General features: G+C 46.3%; 1 protein-coding gene across 1 annotated transcript in view; it reads left to right on the plus strand.

Moving 5' to 3' along the window:
* SLC24A3 (solute carrier family 24 member 3) overlaps window positions 1-26,999 on the plus strand; it is a 515,859-nt gene that overhangs the window by 322,880 nt on the left and 165,980 nt on the right. The window contains exon 4 of the mRNA XM_038745680.1: window positions 19,582-19,658. Within this exon, the coding sequence (XP_038601608.1) occupies window positions 19,582-19,658 (77 nt within the window). The remainder of the gene's footprint in view (window positions 1-19,581; window positions 19,659-26,999) is intronic.

The raw sequence follows: 26,999 nt of genomic DNA on the forward strand, positions 1-26,999 counted from the left end.
TTCATCTGTAAAATGGGGATTCAATACCTGGTTTCTCTCTTATTTAGATTGGGAACCCCGGTTGGGGCAGGGACTGTGTCTGATCTGAATACCTGGTATTCAGATCATGGTCATGGGTTCGAATTCCGCCTCTGCCACATGTTTGCTGTGTGACCTTGGGCAAGTCACTTAACTTCTCTGAGCCTCAGTTACCTCATCTGGAAAATGGGGATTAAGATTGTGAACCCCGCGTGGGACAACCTGATCACCTTGTACCCCCCCAGTGCTTAGAACAGTGCTTTGCACATAGTAAGTGCTTAACAAATGCCATTATTATTATTATTATTATTATTATTATTAATTATTATTATTATTATTATTATTATTGTATCTACCCCAGAGTTCAGGACAGTGCTTGGCATATAGTAAGGGTTTTACCAACTTGTACTTCCCAAGTGCTTAGTACAGTGCTCTGCACACAGTAAGCGCTCAATAAATACAATTGATGATGGTTTTATTATCAGTAGTAGTAATAGTAATAATACTAGTAACATTTCTGTTGCCACCAACTTGCTCAGGAAAACAGGCGGTATCCCTAGGTAACCATGATCGAAAAGATCACACCGCAGGTCCAAACCTTCATTCATTCATTCAATCAAATTTATTGAGTGCTTACTGTGAGCAGAGCACTGTACTAAGCGCTTGGGAGCGTACAGTACAACAGTAAACAGACACATTCCCTGCCCTCAACGAGCTTAAAGCCTAGAGTGGGGGAAGTGCCCCACCGGCCCTATGTGCCAGGCCTCCCAATCCCAGCGTAGAGCGCCGCTCCCTGGGATGTTGCTGGGATTTGTCTCTGGGGATCCCTCTTGGAACCCTGTTGGAGGATCGTGCCAAACTGAGGCCCGGGATGCTCCCATCTTCCTGCGCAAAAGGCGATCCCGACCACCACTGAAAGCAGTCTCAGTTTGGACGTAACTCTGGCATCCAGATCCCAGGCAGAGACACCGATGTGGAAACAGCTCTTAGGTGCCTCGGGCGGCTTTGTCTCCACTTGGTCATGCTGCGTGAGATCTCCCATCACCCCCACAGAACCGTGGAGGGAAGCTCGGAGGTGACAGCCCGGGAGAGGAAGTGGTGGAAGCTGGAAAGATATTAAGGGGTGTGTAGAATCGGTGCTCCCTCCTCCTGTCCTGTGAATGCCCTCTCATTCATTCATTCAATCGTATTTATTGAGCTCTTACTGTGTGCAGAGCACTGTACTAAGCACTTGGGAAGTACAAGTCGGCAACGTATAGAGACGGTCCCTACCCAACAGTGGGCTCACGGTCTAGAAGGGAGAGACAGACAACAAAACAGATTAACAAAATAAAATAAATAGAATAAGTATGTACAAATAAAATAGAGTAATGAGTATGTACAAACGTATATTCATACATACATATATATACTTTACAGAATGAGAAACTGAGAAACAGAGAAGTTAGACTCATCCACTGTCAAAGAATAGGCAAATGGCAGAACCAGATTTAGAACCCAATCAATCAATCAATCAATCGTATTTATTGAGCATTCACTGTGTGCAGAGCACGGTACTAAGGGCTTGGGAAGTACAAGTTGGCAACATATAGAGACGGTCCCTACCCAACAGCGGGCTCACGGTCTAGAAGGGAGAGACAGGCAACAAAACATATTAACAAAATAAAATAAATAGAATAAGTATGTACAAATAAAATAGAGTAATAAATATGTACAAACATATATTCATACATACATATATATACTTTACAGAATGAGAAACTGAGAAACAGAGAAGTTAAGAGACTCATCCACTGTCAAACAGTAGGCAAATGGCAGAACCAGATTTAGAACTCAATCAATCAATCGTATTTATTGAGCGCTTACTGTGTGCAGAGCACGGTACTAAGCTCTTGGGAAGTACAAGTTGGCAACTTATAGAGACGGTCCCTACCCAACAGTGGGCTCACGGTCTAGAAGGGAGAGACAGGCAACAAAACATATTAACAAAATAAAATAAATAGAATAAGTATGTACAAATAAAATAGAGTAATAAATATGTACAAACATATATTCATACATGCATATATATACTTTACAGAATGAGAAACTGAGAAACAGAGAAGTTAAGAGACTCATCCACTGTCAAACAGTAGGCAAGTGGCAGAACCAGATTTAGAACCCAATCAATCAATCGTATTTATTGAGTGCTTACTGTGTGCAGAGCACTGTACTAAGCACTTGGGAAGTACAAGTGGGCAACATATAGAGACGGTCCCTACCCAACAGCGGGCTCACGGTCTAGAAGGGAGAGACAGACAACAAAACATATTAACAAAATAAAATAAAATAAATAGAATAAGTATGTACAAATAAAATAGAGTAATAAATATGTACAAACATATATACATACATACATATATACACTTTACAGAATGAGAAACTGAGAAACAGAGAAGTTGAGACACATCCACTGTCAAACAGTAGGCAAATGGCAGAACCAGATTTAGAACCCAATCAATCAATCAATCAATCATATTTATTGAGCACTTACTGTGTGCAGAGCATGGTACTAAGCGCTTGGAAAGTACAAGTCGGCAACATATAGAGACGGTCCCTACCCAACAGCAGGCTCACAGTCTAGAAGGGAGAGACAGACAACAAAACATATTAACAAAATAAAATAAATAGAATAAGTATGTACAAATAAAATAGAGTAATAAATATGTACAAACATATATTCATACATACATATATATACTTTACAGAATGAGAAACTGAGAAACAGAGAAGTTAAGAGACTCATCCACTGTCAAACAGTAGGCAAATGGCAGAACCAGATTTAGAACCCAATCAATCATTCAATCAATCGTATTTATTGAGCGCTTACTGTGTGCAGAGCACGGTACTAAGCGCTTGGGAAGTACAAGTGGGCAACATATAGAGACGGTCCCTACCCAACAGCGGGCTCACAGTCTAGAAGGGAGAGACAGATAACAAAACATATTAACAAAATAAAATAAATAGAATAAGTATGTACAAATAAAATAGAGTAATAAATATGTACAAACATATATTCATACATACATATATATACTTTACAGAATGAGAAACTGAGAAACAGAGAAGTTAAGAGACTCATCCACTGTCAAACAGTAGGCAAATGGCAGAACCAGATTTAGAACCCAATCAATCAATCAATCAGTCGTATTTATTGAGCGCTTACTGTGTGCAGAGCACGGTACTAAGCGCTTGGAAAGTACAAGTCGGCAACATATAGAGACGGTCCCTACCCAACAGCGGGCTCACGGTCTAGAAGGGAGAGACAGACAACAAAACATATTAACAAAATAAAATAAATAGAATAAGTATGTACAAATAAAATAGAGTAATAAATATGTACAAACACGTATTCATACATACATGTATATACTTTACAGAATGAGAACCTGAGAAACAGAGAAGTTAAAGAGACTCATCCACTGTCAAAGAATAGGCAAATGGCAGAACCAGATTTAGAACCCAATCAATCAATCAATCAATTGTATTTATTGAGTGCTTACTGTGTGCAGAGCACGGTACTAAGCGCTTGGGAAGTACAAGTCGGCAACATATAGAGACGGTCCCTTCCCAACAGCGGGCTCACGGTCTAGAAGGGAGAGACAGACAACAAAACATATTAACAAAATAAAATAAATCAAATAAGTATGTACAAATAAAATAGAGTAATAAATATGTACAAACATATATTCATACATACATATATATATTTTACAGAATGAGAACCTGAGAAACAGAGAAGTTAAGAGACTCATCCACTGTCAAACAGTAGGCAAATGGCAGAACCAGATTTAGAACCCAATCAATCATTCAATCAATCGTATTTATTGAGCACTTACTGTGTGCAGAGCACTGTACTAAGCGCTTGGGAAGTACAGGTTGGCAACATAAGCCAAGTCTTCTCATCTCTCTCCCCCGAAGAGGAATCATGCTGGCACACTGCACAGAGACAGGTGGTTTGTTATACGAACTCCTGGCACACAAACTTTGAGCTGGGAGTGAGAAGCAGTAGTGCTCAGTGGAAAGAGCCCGGGCTTGGGAGTCAGAGGTCATGGGTTCAAATCCCGGCTCCGCCCCTGTCAGCTGTGTGACTTCAGGCAAGTCACTTCACTTCTCTGGGCCTCAGTTACCTCATCTGTAAAATGGGGATTAAGACTGTGAGCCCCATATGGGACAACCTGATTGCCTTGTATCCCCCAGAGCTTAGAACAGTGCTTTGCACATAGCAAGCACTTAACAAATACCATCGTTATTATGTCACTGGGGAGCGGGATGGAGGGAGTGGTTGATGGAACTTCCAATCCATGGGAGGGAGACTAGGCCGGGCATCAAACTAATCCATCATCCCTTTCCCTGGCATTTTGGGAACCACTGAGTCTCACAACCCCCAGGAGATAAATAATAATAATAACTGTGGTATTGCTTACGCGCTTACTATGTGCCAAGTGCTGTTCAAAGTGCTGGGGTAGATACAACATAATCAGGGTGGACAAAGTCCCTGCCCAACATGGGGCTCACAGTCTTAATCCCCCTTTTACAGATGAGGTAACTGAGGCACCGAGAAGTTAAGTGACCTTCCCAAGGTCACACAGCAGAAAAATGGCGGAGCTGAGATTAGAACTTGCCCAAAGTCACCCAACTGACAATTGGCAGAGCCAGGATTTGAACCCATGACCTCTGACTCCAAAGCCCGGGCTCTTGCCAGTGAGCCACGCTGTTTCTCTATGCTGCTTCTCTTGTGGACATTCCCTGCCCCCAAGGAGCTTACAGTCTCTCGGGGTAGACGGATATAGAAATAAATATTTCCCAACTAGGAAGGGAGGAGTGCAGGTTGGCGCCACAAAGAAAATTCCCTTAATGGCTTAAGTCCGGGAGAGGAAGGGCATGCGTTTCCTCAGGAGCTGCTGCACGGAGTCATTTCCCACATCTCTGAGGGACGTTGCAGGACACCGTACGGTGCGGCCATCCATGCGACCCCACGAAACTTTGAGAAATGGTCCGGTCAGGGGCCCGGTCACCGCCTCTAATTTCTGTGTGTTAATGCGGCCCCTTGACTTCTCCCGTCCTCAGGCCCCGATCCCTTCCCATTTCTGATTGCTGCAGGTGGCCTCTATCACCCCCGTTTCTTCCCGGCTACTGGCCACCATAAAATACCATAAATTACAGCTCTCTGCTACGGTTGCGCTGCCCTCGCTGAGTCCGAGAGTTTGAAAGCCTTGACTGCTAAAAGGTTAGTTCGTGGGCCGAGGGGTGACCGAGCGATTAAAAGCGGCCTTTCAAAAGTGTCGTGCGTGTGTTTCTGCGGGCCCTTCTGAGCACCACCTTCACGATTGGGAATAATAATAATGATGGCATTTATTAAGCGCTTGCTATGTGCAAAGCACTGTTCTAAGCGCTGAGGTAGATACAAAGTAATCAAGTTGTCCCACATGGGGCTCACAGATTTAATCCCCATTTTCCAGATGAGGTCACTGAGACACAGAGAAGTGAAGTGACTTGCCCAAAGTCACACAGCTGACAAGTGGCGGAGCCAGGATTTGAACCCATGACCTCTGACTCCAAAGCCCGGGCTGTTTCCACTGAGCCACGCTGCTTCTCTGTAGGAAAGCGAGAAAGTGGCCGTGTGTGTGTGTGTTGGGGGGGTGGGGGTGCGCTTTGTTTGCACATGTGTAGTTGTGTGTATGTGTGTGTACATGCATGTGCCTGAACACTGCTCGCACTTCCTGGAATGGAAATTTGTGCTGCAAGAGGAGCTAGTGGGTGGTCAGGGTGGAAGCTGAAAACTGGGCCTATGTTCTGCTCGGTCACCACAGCTCTCCGTCAAAAAGAAAACGCTGATTGAGGGAGAAAGATCTTTCAGATCGCAGGAGGAGGACAAATGAGGGGAAGAACTGGAATCCAGTAGTTATTGAGGGAAAATTACAGACTAGCTCTTTTTATTAAGTTTGACTTGGGGCCTTTGCTTTCAAGTGAAACAGATTTACCCTTGGCATTTGGGGGAGAGCAGCCCACAGGGAGAAGGGCCCGAGGCGGGAAGTGGGTTACGGTTTTGTGGAAGAAGAAGGGGCTGGAAAAGGGATGAGGATAAAAGGGGAGAGGGAGCCCCACCCTTCAGAAGCCTCCCGAGTCTCACTGTGATGTCCCCCCCGCAACTGGGTCCCCTGAGGTTCTTGGAGCAAAATCCTCCTTGGACAAGTTATTTAACTGTGCCTCAGTTCCCTCATCTACACAATAATAATAATGGCATTTATTAAGCGCTTACTATGTGCAAAGCACTGTTCTAAGCACTGGAGAGGTTACAAGATGATTAGGTTGTCCCACGGGGGGGGGGGGGGGGGGGGGGGGGCGGCGGGGCTCACAGTCTTCATCCCCATTTTACAGCTGAGGTAACTGAGGCCCAGAGAAGTTAAGTGACTTTCCCGAAGTCACACAGTCACACAGCTAATTGGCAGAGCCGGGATTTGAACCCATGACCTCTGACTCCAAAGCTTGTGCTCTTTCCCACTGAGCCACGCTGCTTCTCATAATCTCACACAATGAGATTAATACCGTGAGCCCCAGGGCTGATTAGCTGGTATCATCCCCAGTGCTTAGTAAAGTGCATGGTAAAATGGGGATTAAAACTGTGAGCCCCATGTGGGACAACCTGATTACCTTGTATCCCCCCCAGTGCTTAAAACAGTGCTTGGCACATAGTAAGTGCTTAACAAATGCCATCATCATTATTATTATTATTAATGATAATAATAGAAATGATGATGGCATTTGTTAAGCGCTTACTCTGTGTCACGCACCATTCTAAGTGATGGGTAGATGCAAACTGATTAGATTGTACAGTCCCTGTCCCACGTGAATCTTGATCCCCATTTTACAGATGAGAAAGCGGAGGCACAGAGAAGTGAAGCGACTTGCCCAAGGTCACACAGCAGACAAGTGGCAGAGCCAGTATTAGAACCCAAGTTCTTCTGACTCCCAGGCCCGTTTTCTATCTATTAGGCCATGCTGTCATAGTAAGCGCTTAATCAATCAACCGTATTTATTGAGCGCTTACTGTGCGCAGAGCACTGTACTATGCGCTTGGGAAGTACAAGTTGGCAACATATAGAGACAGTCCCTACCCAACTGTGGGCTCACAGTCTAGAAGGGGGAATACCCCTTAATCAATCAATCAATCAATCGTATTTATTGAGTGCTTACTGTGTGCAGAGCACTGTACTAAGCGCTTGGGAAGTACAAGTTGGCAACATATAGAGACAGTCCCTACCCAACAGTGGGCTCACAGTCTAGAAGACTTACCTTACCAAATACCCTTAAAAAAAATGAGCTATCCATCATCCTGCCTAGGGACCCCTGCCCTTTTTATTCATTCATTCAATCGTATTTATTGAGTGCTTACTGTGGGCAGAGCACTGTACTAAGCGCTTGGAAAGTACAATTCAGCAATAGAGACAATATAGACCCAAGAGTCTCCCTTCCAAAGAGATCTCTCCAGATCCTCCAAAACAACCAGCAGGGAGTCCCAATAAGTCCCTCTCCTTTTGATCAAATGGCAAGTTATGTTGCCAACTTGTGCTTCACAAGCGCTTAGTACAGTGCTCTGCACACAGTAAGCACTCAATAAATACAATTGATTGATTGATTCATATGCTTAGGTGAAAGCTCACAGGCCCCATCTCCTTCGTTGTCCTCAAAGCGAGGTTCCCCCTACATCCCGGGCTTCCGTTGCCATCCCCATCGTCGCTTTTGGTGAAGCTGCGTGGCTCGGAGGAAAGAGCCCGGGCTTTGGAGTCAGAGGTCGTGGGTTCAAATCCCAGCTCTTCCAATTGTCAGCTGGTTGACTTGGGCAAGTCACTTCACTTCTCTATGCCTCAGTTATCTCATCTGTAAAATGGGGATTAAGTCTGTGAGCCCCACGCGGGACAACCTAATCACTTTGTATCCTCCCCAGCGCTTAGAACAGTGCTTTGCACATAGTAAATGCTTAGTAAATGCCATTGTTATTAGAGAAGCAGTATGGCTCAGTGGAAAGAGCAGGGGCTTTGGAGTTAGAGGTCAGGGGTTCGAATCCCGGCTCCACCACAAGTCTGCTGTGTGACCTTGGGCAAGTCACTTAACTTCTCTGAGCTTCAGTTCCCTCATCTGTAAAAATGGGGATTAAGACTGTGACCCCAACGTGGGACAACATGATCACATTGTATCCCCCCCAGCGCTTAGAACAGTGCTCTGCACATAGGAAGCGCTTAACAAATGCCATTATTATTATTTTGGCATTCCCCACGGGCGTGGATTCCTTCAATCCCGACTCCTAGCTCTGTTGCCGCCCGGGTGTGAGACCCTCGAGGTCTTGCTGCCCCCAGCCCCGTCTCCAAGTGAGCCGGCCCAGAGCATGGTCAGGAGTGTGGCCAGCCGTGGGGGGAGGCGAGAAAGGGATTGGAGGGGAGGGACGGGTGGCCACTGAGGAGCTCTCGTCTCCAAATGGGTCCCCAGGCTACTTAAGGGCTCCTAATCTGGGCTGTCACCTCGGTGACCATCGGAGGGGTGCGGTGGAGTGTTAAGTTGTGGCATCATGAAGCCAACGCTGGTTTGGAGGGATTAAATGGAACCCCTGCTAGGGTCCAAGGAGAGGATTGGTATTGATGTATTGCTTGAGAAGCAGCGTGGCTCAGTGGAAAGATCCCGGGCTTTGGAGTCAGAGGTCAGGGGTTCAAATCCCGGTTCCGCCAGTTGTCAGCCGTGTGACTTTGGGCAAGTCACTTCACTTCTCTGGGCCTCAGTTACCTCATCTGTAAAATGGGGATTACGACTGTGAGCCCCCCCATGAGACAACCTGATCACCTTATAACCTCCCCAGCGCTTAGAATGGTGCTTTGCACGTAGTAAGTGCTTAATAAATGCCATTATTATTATTATTATTGATGTCTGTCTCCCCCACTCTAGAATGTGAGCTCATTATGAGCAGGGAATGGGACTGTTTATTGTTGTATTGTACTTTCCCAAGCTCCTAGTACGGTGCTCTGCACACAGTAAGCACTTAATAAATACAATTGAATGAATGAGAGAAAACAGAGGAATTCCTGAGGGCCCCATGGGTCATCACTTCTAGACTGCGAGCCCGCTGTTGGGTAGGGACCGTCTCTATATGTTGCCAACTTGTACTTCCCAAGCGCTTAGTACAGTGCTCTGCACACAGTAAACGCTCAATAAATACGATTGAATGAATGAATCGCTTAAGAAGAACAACCTAATGGATAGAGCACTGGCCCAGGAATCAGAAGGACCTGGGTTCCAATCCCAGCTCTGCCCAGTTGTGTGCTCTGTGGTCTTGGGCAATTCACTTCATCATCATCATCATCATCATCAATCATATTTATTGAGCGCTTACTGTGTGCAGAGCACTGTACTAAGCACTTGGGAAGTACAAGTTGGCAACACATAGAGACAGTCCCTACCCAACAGTGGGTTCACTTAACTTCTCTGTGCCTCAGTTTCCGCAACTGTAAGATGGGGCTGCCTGCTCTCTCTCCTACTTAGACTGCAAGCCCCTTGTAAGACAGGGACTGTGGTCAACCTAACTTATACCTACCCCAGTGCTTAGAACATATAGTAATCGCTTAACAAATGCCATTTAAAAAGAGAGAGGAGAGACCCCGTGCTAGGGAGGCTTAGGGTCAGGTTTGTTTCCAAGACTGCGGCCCACCCAAGACAGAGGCAAATGGACTTATTTTGGGGACCAGCTGACAGGTTTTCAACTACCCCTGTCATCTGGAACTCCCAGAGCCCTCTGCAGACATGGCCAACAGAAGCAGCATGGCCTAGTGGATTGTACTTCCCAAGCGCTTAGTACAGTGCTCTGCACACAGTAAGAGCTCAGTAAATACGATTGAATGAATGAATGAATGAATAGAGCACGGGCCTAGGAGTCAGAGGACCTGCGTTCTAATCCCGGCTCCGCCGCTTGTCTGCTGTGTGACCTTGGGCAAGTCACTTCACTTCTCTGTGCCTCAGTTCCCTCATTCATTCATTCATTCAATCGTATTTATTGAGCGCTTACTGTGTGCAGAGCACTGTACCAAGTGCTTGGGAAGTACAAGTTGGCAACATATAGAGACGGTCCCTACCCAACAGCGGGCTCACGGTCTAGAAGGGGGAGACAGAGAACAAAACAAAACATATTAACAAAATAAAATAAATAGAATAAATATGTACAAATAAAATAAATAAATAGTTATAAATACGTACAAACATATATTCATTCATTCATTCAATCATATTTATTGAGCGCTTACTGTGTGCAGAGCACTGTACTAAGCGCTTGGGAAGTACAAGTTGGCAACATATAGAGACAGTCCCTACCCAACAGTGGGCTTACAGTCTAGAAGGGGGAGACAGAGAACAAAACAAAACATATTAACAAAATAAAATAAATAGAATAAATATGTACAAATAAAATAGAGTAATAAATACATACAAACATATATTCATTCATTCAATCGTATACATATATACATATGCAAAAGGGGGATTAAGACTGAGCCCTTTGTGGGACAGGGACTATATCCAACCCGATTATCTTGTATCTACCATATCGCTTGGAATAGTGCTTGGCATATAGAAAGCACTTAACAAATATCACAGTTATTATTATTATTATTATCATTATTTCCCGGAAAGCCAGCTTGTAGGGCCAGAGGTTTCCCAGTTTGGAAAGTGGCAAATCCAAGGTTTGTCAATGAAGTCATTTGCCACAGAGGACAGAAACCACAAGGAGAGGCCCTTACTCTGCCCAGGGTTCCAACTCGGGGCCATCTCTTGGAAGAGAGCTGATCCTCTCTGGATTTAATCCAGAAAGGATACTAGTTTAGCCTTCCCGTTAGCACTCGAAGCCTCCGCCAAGACTCTGAGTTGGCACCTGACTAAATTCTGGGTTTTATGATTGAGATTCTTCTGCCTCCTTCGTCTTGCTGGTGCTAACCTAATGCTGCTCTTGGCTTCAGTAAGCTCAGGGAATGCTTGTTGTCCTGCTGACTGACTCTCTTCTCTTAGCCCATCTTTGCTCCCCCCTTTCTCCATCTCCCCCCTCCTCTCCATCCCCTTAATTTTTTTTAATGATATTTGTTAAGCACTTACTATGTGCCGGGCACTGTCCTAAGCATGGTGAGAAGCAGCGTGGCTCAGTGGAAAGAGCCCGGCCTTTGGAGTCAGAGGTCATGAGTTCAAATCCCGGCTCCGCCAATTGTCAGCCGTGTGACTTTGGGCAAGTCACTTCACTTCTCTGGGCCTCAGTTACCTCATCTGTAAAATGGGGATTAAGACTGTGAGTCCTGCCATGGGACAACCTGATCACCTTGTAAACTCCCCAAGCACTTAGAACAGTGCTTGCACAGAGTAAGCACATAACAAATGCCATCATTATTATTATTATTATTATTATTACAAGCTGATCAGGTTGGACACAGTCCATGTCCCACATAGGTACTCACAGACTTAATCCCCATTTAACAGATGAGGAAACTGAGGTACAGAAAAGTGAAGTGACTTGCCCGAGGTCACACAGCAGACAAGTGGCAGAGCCGGGTTTGGAACGCAGGTCCTCTGATTCCCGGGTCCGGCCTTTTTCCGCTTGGCCACACTGCTTATTTAATGAGCAAAGCCTCCTCTCTCACCTCTGACCCCCAACCCGCTTCTCCTCTGGAAGGCACATTCACGCCCTAAGGCCCCCTTCTCTGAGACCCCCACAAGAAGCTGCTTCTATGGTCACAGGTACTGGAGACCAAACTCTTTTGAAACCTTGTCATGTTGGATCGAAGCAGGATGTCCGTTCGCCGAAGAATCTGAGAACAGAGATGCATGGCTGACACTCGGTTAATCAGTCGATCGTATTTACTGAGCACTTGCTTGGTGCAAAACACTGTACAAAGCACTTGAGAGCGTACAGTCGAACGGAGTTGGATGACTTGTTGCCTGCCTACCTAGAGGGGAAGACAGAAATTAATTTAAACAAATAATAAATAGATATGTACGTAGACTGTAAGCTCATTGTGGGCGGGGAATGTGCCTGTTATATCCTTCCATTGCACTCTCCCAAACGTTTAGTACAGTGCTCTGCACACACTAAGCTCTCAATAAATGCGATTGACTGACTGATATAAGTCTAGTGGGGCTGAGTGCGGGGTGAATGTCAAGTGACTAAAGGGTACAGATCTGAGTGCAGAGGCGACCCAGAAGGGAGACGGGGTGTTTGCATTTATTGGGAATGCTCTGCACATGGAACATTAAATTAGGGGTCTAGTTTAGACTGAGCTCCAATCCCCCCCACCTTACCTCCTTCACCTCCCCACAGCACCTGTATATATGTATATATGTTTGTGCGTATTTATTACTCTATTTTATTTGTACGTATTTATTCTATGTATTTTATTTTGTTAATATGTTTTGTTTTGTTGTCTGTCTCCGCCTTCTAGACTGTGAGCCCGCTGTTGGGTAGGGACCATCTCTCTCTATATATATACACACATATGCATATATCCCCTTCTAGACTGTGAGCCCACTGTTGGGTAGGGACTGTCTCTATATGTTGCCAACTTGTACTTCCCAAGCGCTTAGTACAGTGCTCTGCACACAGTAAGCGCTCAACAAATACGATTGAGTGAATGAATGAATGAATGAAAACCTACTTTGGGCAGAGCACTGTGATGAATCCCTCCTCTGGGCAAAATATGGTTCTAAATGCTAGGGAGCATGCAAAGAAGTAAAAACATATGGTCTCCACCCTCAAGGAATTTGCAGTCCGATGGACAATCTCACAGCCACGTGCTCCATTCCACACTGAGTGGATGGCAAAGTTGCTCTCGGTCGTGCTGATGCCCTGATGATCTGGATTGCCGGTCGGTGTTTGCAAAACTGTTCGTCATCTCCTGCTCTTTCTTAAGCAATTAGTCAGATTTTCCCCAGCAAAAATTCAGAAAGAGCCCAGATTCTGAGTGAAACATTTTCCCAGCTTCGGTATTTAGGTCCCACATTATCCAGAGCAAATGACTCTCAGACTGAACCTACGGGACCAAGCACCCCCTATCTGATTTTTCTTCCTGTCATACTATTATTTGAAATAATTAGGTCTCGGCATGAAGTATCTTCATGGTTCACTTCTACCAACAGATGCTTGTTTCTGAACTAATTAGACCGTGGGGCTTGCCGAAGTCCTACAGCATTATCGCAGAGTCAACATTGATTTTCTTCATCCAAAATGATAATGATTTTGCCTCTGAGACTCCCGAGTGAGAAAAACCCATTATTTGAATGATATATAGAGACGGCTCAGGCGTGTCCGTGGTGTGGAGAAGCGAGAATGGTCAGGAGCTGGATTTTGGAGTTGCTTCTAAAAATGGGCCCAAGCCCTCGAGCTCTGGATCCTAAATGATCTCTGAGAATAACCACAGTTGATGTACGTCTCTATATGTTGCCAACTTGTACTTCCCAAGCACTTAGCACAGTGCTCTGCACATAGTAAGCGCTCAAGAAATACGAATGAATGAATGAATGAATGAATGAATGTACAAAAATCCCTCCTCCAGAGAATTAGAAAAATATTTGTTATGGTCTCTAGTGGCTGCTTTGACAACAACTGGAATAATAACACGTGGTATTTATTAAGCGTTTAATATGTGTCAAGCATTGTACTAAGCGCTGAGGCATACTGGCTAATCAGGTTCCACATGGGGCTCCCAGCCTAAGCAGGAGGGAGAAGAGGTATTGAAACCCCATTTTTTAGGTGAGGGAACTGGATCACATAGAAGTTAAGTGATTCGCCAAAGGTCACACAGCAGGTAAGTGGCGGAGCCCAGATTAGAACCCAGGTCCTCTGATTCCCGGGTCTTTGGCCGTTCCTCTAGGCAACACTGCTTCCTGAAGAAGACTAACACATTCTTGATAGGGAGGGCCTGAACCCAGTTGTGTTTCTTGAGCAATTCAGCCAAGAAAGAAAGGTAGAAAGCACAGACTAAACCAACGGTAGCTTACTTTAGCTTCTCAGCAACTTGCGATTTCCATTTATAGCTTCCCTTATAGTCCCACCTTCTCCCTTCCAGGGCCACCCTTGCCCCTTAAACAACTTTCTCCATCCCTCCCTGGAACTGACCCCATAATAACAAAAATAATTGTGGTATTTAAGCACTTCCTGTGTGCTGGGGTAGATCCCACCTGGGGTTCCCAGTCGAAGAGCAGGGAGAACAGGTACTGAATCCCCATTTTGCAGCTGAAGGAACTGAGGCTCAGAGAAGTGAAGTGACTTGCCCAAGGCAAGTGGCAGTGCCGGATTCGAATGATAATAACGATGGCATTTGTTAAGGGCTTACTATGTGCCAAACACTGTTCTAAGCACTGGGATAGATACGAGGTTATCAGGTTGTCCCACTTGGGGCTCACAGTCTTGTTTCCCATTTTACAGATGAGGGAACTGAGGGACAGAGAATCAATCAATCAATCAATCATATTTATTGAGCACTTACTGTGTGCAAGCACTGTACTAAGCGCTTGGGAAGTACAAGTTGGCAACATACAGAGACGGTCCCTACCCAACAATGGGCTCGCAGTATAAAAGGGGGAGACAGAGAATAAAACCAAACATACTAACAAAATAGAAGTGAAGAGAAGTGACTTGCCCAGAGTCACCCAGCTGACAAGTGGTGGAGCCGGGATTAGAACCCATGACCTTTGACTCCCAAGCCTGGGCTCTTTCCACTGAGCTACGCTGCTCCCATAACTCCCAAGCCCGTGCTCATCTGTAAAATGGGGATTAAGACGGTGAGCCCTATCTGGGACAGGAACTGTGTCCGACCCGATTATCTTGTATCTACCCCAGAGCTTAGAGCAGTGCCCCGCACAGAGTAGGCGCTTAACAAATACCACAATTATTATTGTTAGATCTTGCTGCTTCACATAGAAGTAACACCAAGCACAAGCTCAGTGAGCCACTAATCCTCCTGCAATCAATCAATCAATCGTATTTATTGAGTGCTTACTATGTGCAGAGCACTGTACTAAGCGCTTGGGAAGTACAAATTGGCAACGGGGGAGACAGAGAACAGAACCAAACATACCAACAAAATAAAATAAATAGGATAGAAATGTACAAGTAAAATAAATAAATAAATAAATAAATAGAGTAATAAATATGTACAACCATATATACATATAAACAGGTGCTGTGGGGAAGGGAAGGAGGTAAGACGGGGGGATGGAGAGGGGGACGAGGGGGAGCGGAAAGAAGGGGCTCAGTCTGGGAAGGCCTCCTGGAGGAGGTGAGCTCTCAGCAGGGCCTTGAAGGGAGGAAGAGAGCTAGCTTGGCGGATGGGCAGAGGGAGGGTATTCCAGGCCCGGGGGATGACGTGGGCCGGGGGTCGATGGCGGGACAGGCGAGAACGAGGTACGGTGAGGAGATTAGCGGTGGAGGAGCGGAGGGGGCGGGCTGGGCTGGAGAAGGAGAGAAGGGAGGTGAGGTAGGAGGGGGCGAGGTGATGGACAGCCTTGAAGCCCAGGGTGAGGAGTTTCTGCCTGATGCGCAAATTGATCGGTAGCCATTGGAGGTTTTTGAGGAGGGGAGTAATATGCCCAGAGCGTTTCTGGACAAAGATAATCCGGGCAGCAGCATGAAGTATGGATTGAAGTGGAGAGAGACACGAGGATGGGAGATCAGAGAGAAGGCTGGTGCAGGAGTCCAGACGGGATAGGATGAGAGCTTGAACGAGCAGGGTAGCGGTTTGGATGGAGAGGAAAGGGCGGATCTTGGCAATGTTGCGGAGCTGAGACCGGCAGGTTTTGGTGACTGCTTGGATGTGAGGGATGAATGATCCCATACACCCTTTAACAAGCAACGCTGTCTTAATTCAGGAGTCCTAATGTCCCGGTTCTAATGCGGTGCTGGAGTTGGATTGGCGGGTTGCCCAGAGAGGCTACTCTAATCTGGGTTCTTGCTCGACGATGCCGTGTGAGTGCCGGTTCGTTCATTCATTCAATCGTATTTATTGAGCACTTACTGTGTGCAGAGCACTGTACTAAGTGCTTGGGAAGTACAATTTGGCAACATATAGAGACGGTCCCTACCCAACGGCGGGCTCACAGTCTAGAAGGTTGAGTGTAGTTTGGATGATGGACGTTGGTCGAACCTAATGTCTCCTCCACTAGATTGTAAACACCTTGAAGGCCAGGAGCACGTCTACCAACTCTGTTGGATTGGATTCCCCCAAGTTCATTCATTCATTCAATCGTATTTATTGAGCGCTTACTGTGTGCAGAGCACTGTACTAAGCGCTGGGGAAGTCAAGTTAGCAACATATAGAGACGGTCGCTACCCAACAGCGAGCTCATGGTCTAGAAGGGGGAGCCAGACAACAAAACAAAACATATTAACAAAATAAAATTAATAGAATAAATATGTACAAGTAAAATAGAGTAATAAATATGTACAAACATATATATATATATACAGGTGCTGTGGGGAGGGGAAGGAGGCAAGGCGGGGGGATGGGGAGGGAGAGCAGGGGGAGAGGAAGGAGAGGGTTCAGTGTGGGAAGGCCTCCTGGAGGAGGTGAGCTCTCAGTAGGACTTTGAAGGGAGGAAGAGAGCTAGCTTGTACCAAGTGCTTAGTACAGTGCTCTGCGTGCATTAAGCTGATTGTATGTTGCCAACTTGTACTTCCCAAGCGCTTAGTGCAGTGCTCTGCATACAGTAAGTGCTCAATAAATACGATTGAATGAACGAATGAATGAATTAATTAAGCGCTCAGTAAATGCCATGGAGTGATCAAGCCCATCTTTGTATCTTCCACATTCTGGAAATACAGTTGTCCCTGCTGCTCACATCCCAGATTTCTTTTATGATAGCTGTTAAGAGCTTACTATGTGCTAGGCACTGTTCTAAGCACTGGCATAGAGACAAGCTAATCATAATTATAATAATGATGACATTTATTAAGCACTTACTATATGCAAAGCACTGTTCTAAGCGCTGGGGAGGTTACAAGGTGATCAGTCTGTCCCACGGGGGGCTCACAGTCTTAATCTTCATTTTACAGATGAGGTAACTGAGGCACAGAGAAGTTAAGTGATTTGCCCAAAGCCACACAGCTGACAGTTGGCTGAGCTGGGATTTGAACCCATGACCCCTGACTCCAAAGCCTGGGCTCTTCCCACTGAGCCACACTGCTTCTCTAATCAGGGTGGACACCATTCATGTCCCACATTCATTCAGTCGTATTTATTGAGCGCTTACTGTGTGCAGAGCACTGTACTAAGCGCTTGACTTGGCTATGAGTCCCATGTGGACTCATAGCCTTATTCCCCATTTTACAGATGAGGTAACTGAGGCACGGGGATGTAAAGTGACTTGCCCAAAGTCACACAGCAGACAAGCGGCGGAGTCAGGATTAGAATCCAGATCCTTCCCACTCCCAGGCCACACTGTTAGTCACACTGCAGATTTAATGCAGCTACTCTGAGCGCCTCCACTGGCTTATCCCCGGGTGAATGGCAGCTGGGAAAGGAGGGGCTGGGAAAAGAAGGAAAGAGACTGTTTCTCTTTGCTCACATGCATGCCAAGTTTCCATGGGCAGGGGAGGTCCAGGATATGCACGATTGCCCCTGGCAATCACAGAACAACAGCAGAACCTGGGCAGAAAGCCGAAGCACCATTCCACGGACCCTCGTGCCCAGAATCGGGGCCTCCCAGCCTCTGGAGTGGAACTCCCATTTTATGGAGAGGAAGACAACAGGGGCATAGCCAAAAAGACTGTAAATCCCCCATGGGCAGGAACAGTTCTACCAACTCTATGTCAAACACTCCCAATAAATATGATTGATTGATTCCCTGTTCTCAGAAATACGTTCCCAGGTCTGTAGGATCATCATCATCAATCGTATTTATTGAGCGCTTTCTGTGTGCAGAGCACTGTACTAAGCGCTTGAGAAGTACAAGTTGGCAACATATAGAGACAGTCCCTACCCAACAGTGGGCTCACAGTCTAAAAGGGGGAGACAGAGAACAAAACCAAACATAGCAACAAAGTAAAATAAATAGAATAGATATGTACAAGTAAAATAAAGAAATAGAGTAATAAATATGTACAAACATATATACATATATACAGGTGCTGTGGGGAATCAATCAATCAATCAATCGTATTTATTGAGCACTTACTGTGTGGAGAGCAGTGTACTAAGTGCTTGGGAAGTACAAGTTGGCAATATAGAGAGACAGTCCCTACCCAACAGTGGGCTCACAGTCTGAAAGGGGGAGACAGAGAACAAAACCAAACATAGTAACAAAATAAAATAGAATAGATGTGTACAAGTAAAATAAAGAAATAAATAGAGTAATAAATATGTACAAACATATATACATATATACAGGTGCTGTGGAGAAGGGAAGGAGGTAAAATGGGGGGATGGAGTGTAGGATTTGCAAGAATAGTACGAGATCATGCTGTCTAGTGTAGCGCAGGTTCGGCAGAATCAATAGGCCCCTTCGACTGGCAAGTTTGGGAAATGGCCATAGTTCGTGAGAAGCAGCATCATGGCATAGTAGAAAGAGCGCGGACCTGGGAATTGGAAGGCCTGGGTTTTAATCTTGCCTGCTGTGCGACCTTGGGCAAATAAACTTATCTGGGCCTCAATTTCCTCACCTGTAAAATGGGGATTCAATATCTGTTCTCCTCCTACTTAGACTATGGGCCCCGTGTGAGACGGGGACTTGATTATCTTGTGTCTAACCCAGCACTTAGTACAGTGCTTGGCACACAGTAGGCACTAAATAAATGCCATCATTATTATTATTCCTGGTTCCGCTTGGAGGTCGGAGTGAAGGGAACAATTTATGGATTTTATTCAGTTATAAATTTACCCCGTTTAAAAACCCCTTCCTGAAAACCTAAGGGCTTCACTCAGAAATGCAATCAGTCCTGGGAGAGCTGGACGGACTTAGCCTGGGGATGACCAGTGGGGTTGCAGCCGCAAATCTCCTACAGAAGCGAGAACGGAAAAGGAGTCGGAGAGGCATTCTCCCGAGCCACGGTCCACGGGGGCCGAATACTACTGCAGCCCTACCCGGGGAGGGCCTAAGTGATGACAGAGATGACCAGCCATGCGACCATATCGCATGGATGGGGAGGGGAGACTCTTCTGAGCTCAAGGAAGCAGCGTGGCTCAGTGGAAAGAGCCCGGGCTTGGGAGCCAGAGGATGTGAGTTCTAATCCCAGCTCCACCACTTGTCAGCTGTGTGACTTTGGGCAAGTCACTTCCTCTCTGGGCCTCAGTTACCTCATCTGTAAAATGGGGATTAAGACTGTGAGCCCCACGAGGGACAGCCTGATCACCTTGTATCCCCCCACAGCGCTTAGAACAGTGCTTTGCACATAGTAAGTGCTTAACAAATGTCATTATTATTATTATTGTTATTAAGGACCACCCCCCACTCAACCCCTGCTCGGCCCATCCCTGGTCATCTTGATCCATGTCTGTTTTTCCTTCCCTCCAGCTCTCCATGAGTTCCCCAAGGACATCTTCACCAACGAGGATCGAAGACAGGGCGCGGTGATCCTCCACGTCCTCTGTGTAAGTGTTCTCTGGCTTCTCTGCAGGGGCGGGGAAGAGGTGGCAAGGGGGTCGAGCTCAGCGTTACCATTAGAGAGACCACCACCCAGCAATATATTGGTTTTTTCCAACAGTATTTGTTAAGCTTTTACTGTGTTCCAGGCCCTCTACTAAGTGCTGGGGTAGACACAAGCTAGTCAGTTTGGACTCCGTCCATGTCCCACTTGTCCTACATTTCAAAGATGAGATAACTGAGGCATAGGGAAGCTAAGTGACTTGCCCAAGGTCACACGGCAGAACAGTGGCCAAGCCGGGAGAAGAACCCAGGTCCTTCTGAATCCCGGTCTCCTGCTCTATCAATCAATCAATCAATCGTATTTATTGAGCGCTTACTATGTGCAGAGCACTGTACTAAGCGCTTGGGAAGTACAAATTGGCATCACATAGAGACAGTCCCTACCCGATAGTGGGCTCACAGTCTAAAAGGTGGGCTCACAGTCTATCCACTGGACACACTGCTCCTCGATATATATGGAGAAACTCTGAGGAGTGAATACCAGGTTTTGTTTTTTCTCACTTGGAACTGACCTGCTGGCAAAGGGCTGAAGTAATAATAATAATGATGATGGCATTTATTAAGCGCTTACTATGTGCAAAGCGCTGTTCTAAGCGCTGGGGAGGTTACAAAATGATAATAGTAATGACGGCATTTATTAAGTGCTTACTATGTGCAAAGCACTGAAAATGATCAGGTTGTCCCACGGGGGGCTCACAGTCTTAATCCCCATTTTACAGATGAGGTAACTGAGGCCCAGAGAAGTGAAGTGGCTTGCCCAAAGTCACACAGCTGACAATTGGCGGAGCCGGGATTTGAACCCGTGACCTCTGACTCCGAAGCCCATGCTCTTTCCATAGAGCCATGCTGCTTCTCTTCACAAAGTAGGGTGGCCATGTATCCAGTTTTGAACTGGATGGTCTGATTGTTAGCTTGTCTGTCCGTGTCCAATCCTAATGCAACACCGGGCAACTTGATATCCAATATTCAGCCGATTCCCACAGTGAACCTCTTCGTGGATGTGTGTCCTTATGACATCCATACTTAGCATCACTTATACGTTCTGTCTGCTGCTAGCACTGCCATTAATTAGCATGAGAGTGATCATCTTCTGATCAGTTTATGAATGTCTCAGAATTTCCACCAAGTAAATTCAGACTGGTTTGCATTTGGGGAATTATTCGATAGTCACAGTTTAAATATAGTTTAAATAAAGACTCAATGCTGTAAGCTCGTCTCTAGAGTGTAAACTTATGGGGGGCAGGGAATGTAGGGGAAGCAGCATGGTTTAGTGGATAGAGCCTGGGCTTGGAAATCAGAAGGTCATGGGTTCTAATCCAGGCTCTGCCACTTGTCTGCTGTGTGGCCTCGGGCAAGTCACTTCACTTCTCTGGGCCTCAGTTACCTCATCTGTAAAATGGGGATGAAGACTCTGAGCCCTTTGCAGGACAGGAACTGTGTTCAACTCAACTTGCTTGTTTCTACCCCAGAGGTTAGTACAGGGCCTGGCACACAGTAAGCACTCAACAAATACCATAATAATAAATACCATAATAATCATACCAGGTCTGTTATATTTTATTCTACCAAGCGCTTAGTACTGTGGTCTCCACACAGTAAGTGTGCTCTGCACACAGTAAGAGCTCAATAAATACGATTGAATGAATGAAAGGAAGTGGTCAATAAATACAGTTGTTTGACTGATAAAGATATAATGGGTAGTGGGCAAAAACGCTGCAAAATTCCTGAGATTTTAGTGGCCACCCTAAGTAGGAAGGAGCTCCATTATCGGGTTTGATGTTCTGGTGCACAGAAGAGAGGAAAAGTCCTTGGTATGAATCAACTTCATACCAAACAATCCCACTTTGGCTGGCCATGAATTTCAGCCTCTGGCTGACTGTATTTCCCAGTTGAACCAGACCAACCTCTTGCGTTTTGGCTTCCCAATCCTATGACCCTGAGCATTTCCTAACTGCCGGTGGGGTAGGGACGGGACAGGACGGGGGGTGGTCCTCAGGCAGCAGGAATTGGAGGCTTTCAGACCAGACCTTTGCACTATTTTGCTGCCTGGTTGGGGAAAAGTCAGGCAATGGCAGAGCCGGGGGTCAAAAGATAAGTTTTTCTTTTGTGGTTTGAGGACATGTTTGAGTGGCCAGTTGGCAAAGGTTTGAGGCTGTGTTGGTTGACCAATGTGGTCAGCAATGGATGAACAAATCCTGAATTATCTAATCCCACCCACTGACTCCAAAGCAGAATCAGTCAATCAATCAATCAATCGTATTTATTGAGTGCTTACTATGTGCAGAGCACTGTACTAAGCGCTTGGGAAGTACAAATTGGCATCACATACATACAGTCCCTACCTGATAGTGGGCTCACAGTCTAAAAGGGGGAGACAGAGAACAGAACCAAACATACCAACAAAATAAAATAAGTAGGATAGAAATGTACAAGTAAAATAAATAAATAAATAAATAAACAGAGTAATAAATATGTACAACCATATATACATATATACAGGTGCTGTGGGGAAGGGAAGGAGGTAAGACGGGGATGGAGAGGGGGACGAGGGGGAGAGGAAAGAAGGGGCTCAGTCTGGGAAGGCCTCCTGGAGGAGGTGAGCTCTCAGCAGGGCCTTGAAGGGAGGAAGAGAGCTAGCTTGGCGGATGGGCAGAGGAAGGGCATTCCGGGGCCGGGGGAGGACGTGGGCCGGGGGTCGATGGCGGGACAGGCGAGAGCGAGGTACAGTGAGGAGATTAGTGGTGGAGGAGCGGAGGGTGCGGGCTGGGCAGTAGAAGGAGAGAAGGGAGGTGAGGTAGGAGGGGGCGAGGTGATGGACAGCCTTGAAGCCCAGGGTGAGGAGTTTCTGCCTGATGCGCAGATTGATCGGTAGCCATTGGAGGTTTTTGAGGAGGGGAGTAATATGTCCAGAGCGTTTCTGGACAAAGATAATCCGGGCAGCAGCATGAAGTATGGATTGAAGTGGAGAGAGACACGAGGATGGGAGATCCGAGAGAAGGCTAGTGCAGTAGTCCAGACGGGATAGGATGAGAGCTTGAATGAGCAGGGTAGCGGTTTGGATGGAGAGGAAAGGGCGGATCTTGGCAATGTCGCGGAGCTGAGACCGGCAGGTTTTGGTGACGGCTTGGATGTGAGGGGTGAATGAGAGAGCGGAGTCGAGGATGACACCAAGGTTGTGGGCTTGTGAGACGGGAAGGATGGTAGTGCCGTCAACAGAGATGGGAAAGTCAGGGAGAGGACAAGGTTTGGGAGGGAAGACAAGGAGCTCAGTCTTCGACATGTTGAGCTTTAGGTGGCGGGCGGACATCCAGATGGAGATGTCCTGAAGGCAGGAGGAGATGCGAGCCTGGAGGGAGGGGGAGAGAGCAGGGGCAGAGATGTAGATCTGGGTGTCATCAGCGTAGAGGTGATAGTTGAAGCCGTGGGAGCGAATGAGGTCACCAAGGGAGTGAGTGTAGATTGAGAACAGAAGGGGACCAAGCACTGAACCTTGGGGAACTCCCACAGTAAGAGGATGGGAGGGGGAGGAGGAGCCTGCAAAAGAGAGTGAGAAAGAACGACCGGAGAGATAAGAGGAGAACCAGGAGAGGACGGAGTCTGTGAAGCCAAGGTCAGATAACGTGTTGAGGAGAAGGGGGTGGTCCACAGTGTCAAAGGCAGCTGAGAGGTCGAGGAGGATTAGGACAGAGTATGAGCCGTTGGATTTGGCAAGCAGGAGGTCATTGGTGACCTTTGAGAGTGCAGTTTCCGTGGAATGAAGGGGACGGAAGCCAGACTGGAGGGGGTCGAGGAGAGAGTTGTTGTTGAGGAATTCTAGGCAGCGAGTGTAGACAACTCGTTCAAGAAGTTTGGAAAGGAATGGTAGGAGGGATATGGGACGATAACTAGAAGGTGAGGTGGGGTCAAGAGAGGGTTTTTTTAGGATGGGAGAGACATGGGCATGTTTGAAGGCAGAGGGGAAGGAACCAGTGGAGAGTGAGCGGTTGAAGATGGAAGTTAAGGAGGGGAGAAGGGATGGAGCGAGAGATTTCATAAGATGAGAGGGAATGGGGTCAGAAGCACAGGTGGCCGGAGTAGCACTTGAGAGGAGGGAGGAGAGTTCCTCTGAGGATACCGCTGGGAAGGATGGGAGAGTAGCAGAGAATGTTGAATGGTAGCAGAGAATGGTAGCCAACCCATCTCAGTTAGATGCCTATCTGCCTGATGGGCAACTGGTCTTTTAGACTGTGAGCCCACTGTTGGGTAGGGACTGTCTCTATATGTTGTCAATTTGTACTTCCCAAGCGCTTAGTACAGTGCTCTGCACATAGTAAGCGCTCAATAAATACGATTGATGATGATGATGATGGGAGAGACAAGATTTCTCTTCTCTCTGCTATGGATTTCAAATGAAGAGCGGTGTGTGCGTCTGTGCGTCTATGTATTTCTGTATGTGTTTTCAGGGGTGACCCTGAATGACGGGCTGTAATCTGAAACATTGCATAAACCACCGCATTGACACTGTAATTCTTCCATCATCTAGAGTCAGTTTCCAATCAACTCCCCCTTGCCACAAACTGGAATCATCCCTTGAAACAGGGGTGAATTGGGGCTATTGCCAAGGTCAATGCCCAGGTGGCATTTGTTAAGCACTTACTATGTGCCAGGCACTGTACTAAGCGCTGGGGTGGACACAAGCAAATCGGATTGGACACAGTCCCTGTCCCACGTGGGGCTCACAGTTTCAATCCCCATTTTACAGATGAGGTAACAGGCACAGAGAAGTGAAGTGACTTGCCCCACGCCACACAGGAGACAAGTGGCAGAGACGGGATTAGAGCCCATGACCTTTTGACTCCTGGGCCCATGCTCTATCCACTATGCCATGCTGCTTCCCACCTTTGAGATCCTAGTGAACCTTAGAATAAGACCCGGTCAGTTGTGGAAGGCGGATTGGTATTTATAGATTGCACACAAGTGCTTGAGAGGTAGAAAATAAGACAATGACGCATTCTCTGTCCACAGAGAGTTTATACTCTAGTGGGGAAACCGATGATTCCGGAGTTGTGGTCCAGGGGAAAGGAGTTTAAGGGTAAACCTGCTATTCGCAACTGCTGTTGTTGCCAACTTGTACTTCCCAAGCGCTTAGTACAGTGCTCTGCACACAGCAAGTGCTCAATAAATACGATTGATTGATTGAATGAATTCCATTTCCTTTCGACAATTGGTCCCTCTTCATGGGACCGACCCCAGGTCCGACATTTCCCAGGATCAATCCTGGTTCATGGAGTTGGACGATCCCAGGGGCATAGACCCTCGGAGACCCTAGTCGAGTGGGCTCAGCCAAGGCCCAAATGGGTTTATTTCCACTGATAACTATTTTCCACAGCAGGCACAATTTCTGCATTTCATTGACTGCTTCCCAGAAAGCCACTTCCAGAGCTTACTGAACTTATCCATATCTGTAACCTGAGAGTGTCCCAGTCTCTCTCTGTAGATACTGATTAAGATAACTTCACCCGAAAACAAGGCACCCCGTCCTGTGTTTTCTGTGTTCCCAAGCAGATGAGAGCTGTCCAGCGCTGTGTTAGAGAAATCCATAGTAGTCACAATATTTCATTATTATTATTATTATTATTATTATTATTATTATGGTATTTGTTACGTACTTACCGTAATAATAATAATAATGATGGTATTTGTTAAGCACTTACTATGTGCAAAGCACTGTTCTAAGCGCTGGGGAGGTTACAAGGTGATCAGGTTGTCCCACGGGGGGCTCACAGTCTTAATTCCCATTTTCCAGATGAGGTAACTGAGGCACAGAGAAGTTAAGTGACCTGCCCAGAGTCACCCAGCTGACAGTTGGCGGAGCTGGGATTTGAACCCATGACCTCTGACTCCAAACCCCGGGCTCTTTCCACTGAGCCACTAGGTGCTGGGGTGGACACAAGCAAATCAGGTTGAACTCTGCCCCGTCCCACGTGGGGCTCCCAATCTCAATCCCCTTTTTTTTTTAGATGATGTAACTGAGACATAGAGAAGTGAAGTGACTTGTCCAAAGTCACACAGCAGACAAGTGGTGGAGCTTGATATATCAGCCAGGATCAATGTCCTGAGCAAACATCCCTGGCAGAGAAATTACTTTATAATTAATCTGTTTTCTAATAAGAGAGAAGAAGCTCTGCTTCCCAACTCGGAGGAATTTTTGCATTGGTGCTGGCTTGCTGAGCTGCCCGGATCCAGGTTGTTCATACCATCCCCACGGTCATGGCTTGCTCAGATGTCTATCCGGGGCCAAGTCACCTCAGTTTTCCTGCCAATAATGGATTGCCTAATTGCAAGGGATGGAACCCTGGATTCCTGTTATTCCTTCCGATAAAAGCAGCATCAAATCCCCCAAATTAAAAAAAAAAAATCTCAAACCAGGATGGGCTGAGTAAGTAATAATAATAATAATGACATTTATTAAGCACTTACTATGTACAAAGCACTGTTCTAAGCACTGGATTCAAGGGACGGTCAAATCTGAGCAGAAATAAAACACTCTTCAGTGTCTGCGTGATCTGCATTTCGCCTTTTAAAAGAAGACTGCACAATCAGTGCTTACCACCTGGATTTGATTTTTACCACCCCCTTGTGAGTGAGGATATGTTGGGTTGAGTGTAATAATAATTGTGGTATTTGTTCAGCGTATACTATGTGCCGAGCTCTACACCTAGTGTTGGGATGTCTACAATACAATTCGATGTCCCTCTCCGACATGGAGCTCACAGTCTAAGAGGGAGGGAGAAAGGGTATTGAATTCCCATCTTACAGGTGAGGAAACTGAGGCATAGAGCGCTAAGTGACCCAAAATCACAGAGCAGGCAAGTAGCAGAGCTGAGATTAGTACCCAGGTGTTTTGACTCCCAATTCTATGCTCTATTCACTAGGCCATGCTTCTCCTCTAAAGAGAACATAAAACACGCAGACACACTCTCATACACAAGACGTCATCTTAAAGCCTTTCCGTTGACCATATTTCATTGATTCACATTCTTTGGTAGTAGTTTTGTTTCAGGAAGGATGGCATCGATTGATGGTATTTACTGAGTGCTTACTGTGTGCAGAGCACTGCCCTAAACATTTGGGAGAGTACAGTACAGTGGAGTAGGTAGATATGTTTCCTGCCCACAAGGAGCTTACAGACTCGAGGGGAAAAGTTTTCCTTATGATGGGCATGCCTAGTACTTCCTCAGTTTGTGAAATAAGTGATTTCTGAATGGAAGCTTTTGGTGGAGAGAAACTTGGAAATGACTAGCAGA

This window comes from Tachyglossus aculeatus, chromosome 1 (assembly GCF_015852505.1).
Source record: "Tachyglossus aculeatus isolate mTacAcu1 chromosome 1, mTacAcu1.pri, whole genome shotgun sequence".
NCBI lineage: Eukaryota > Metazoa > Chordata > Mammalia > Monotremata > Tachyglossidae > Tachyglossus > Tachyglossus aculeatus.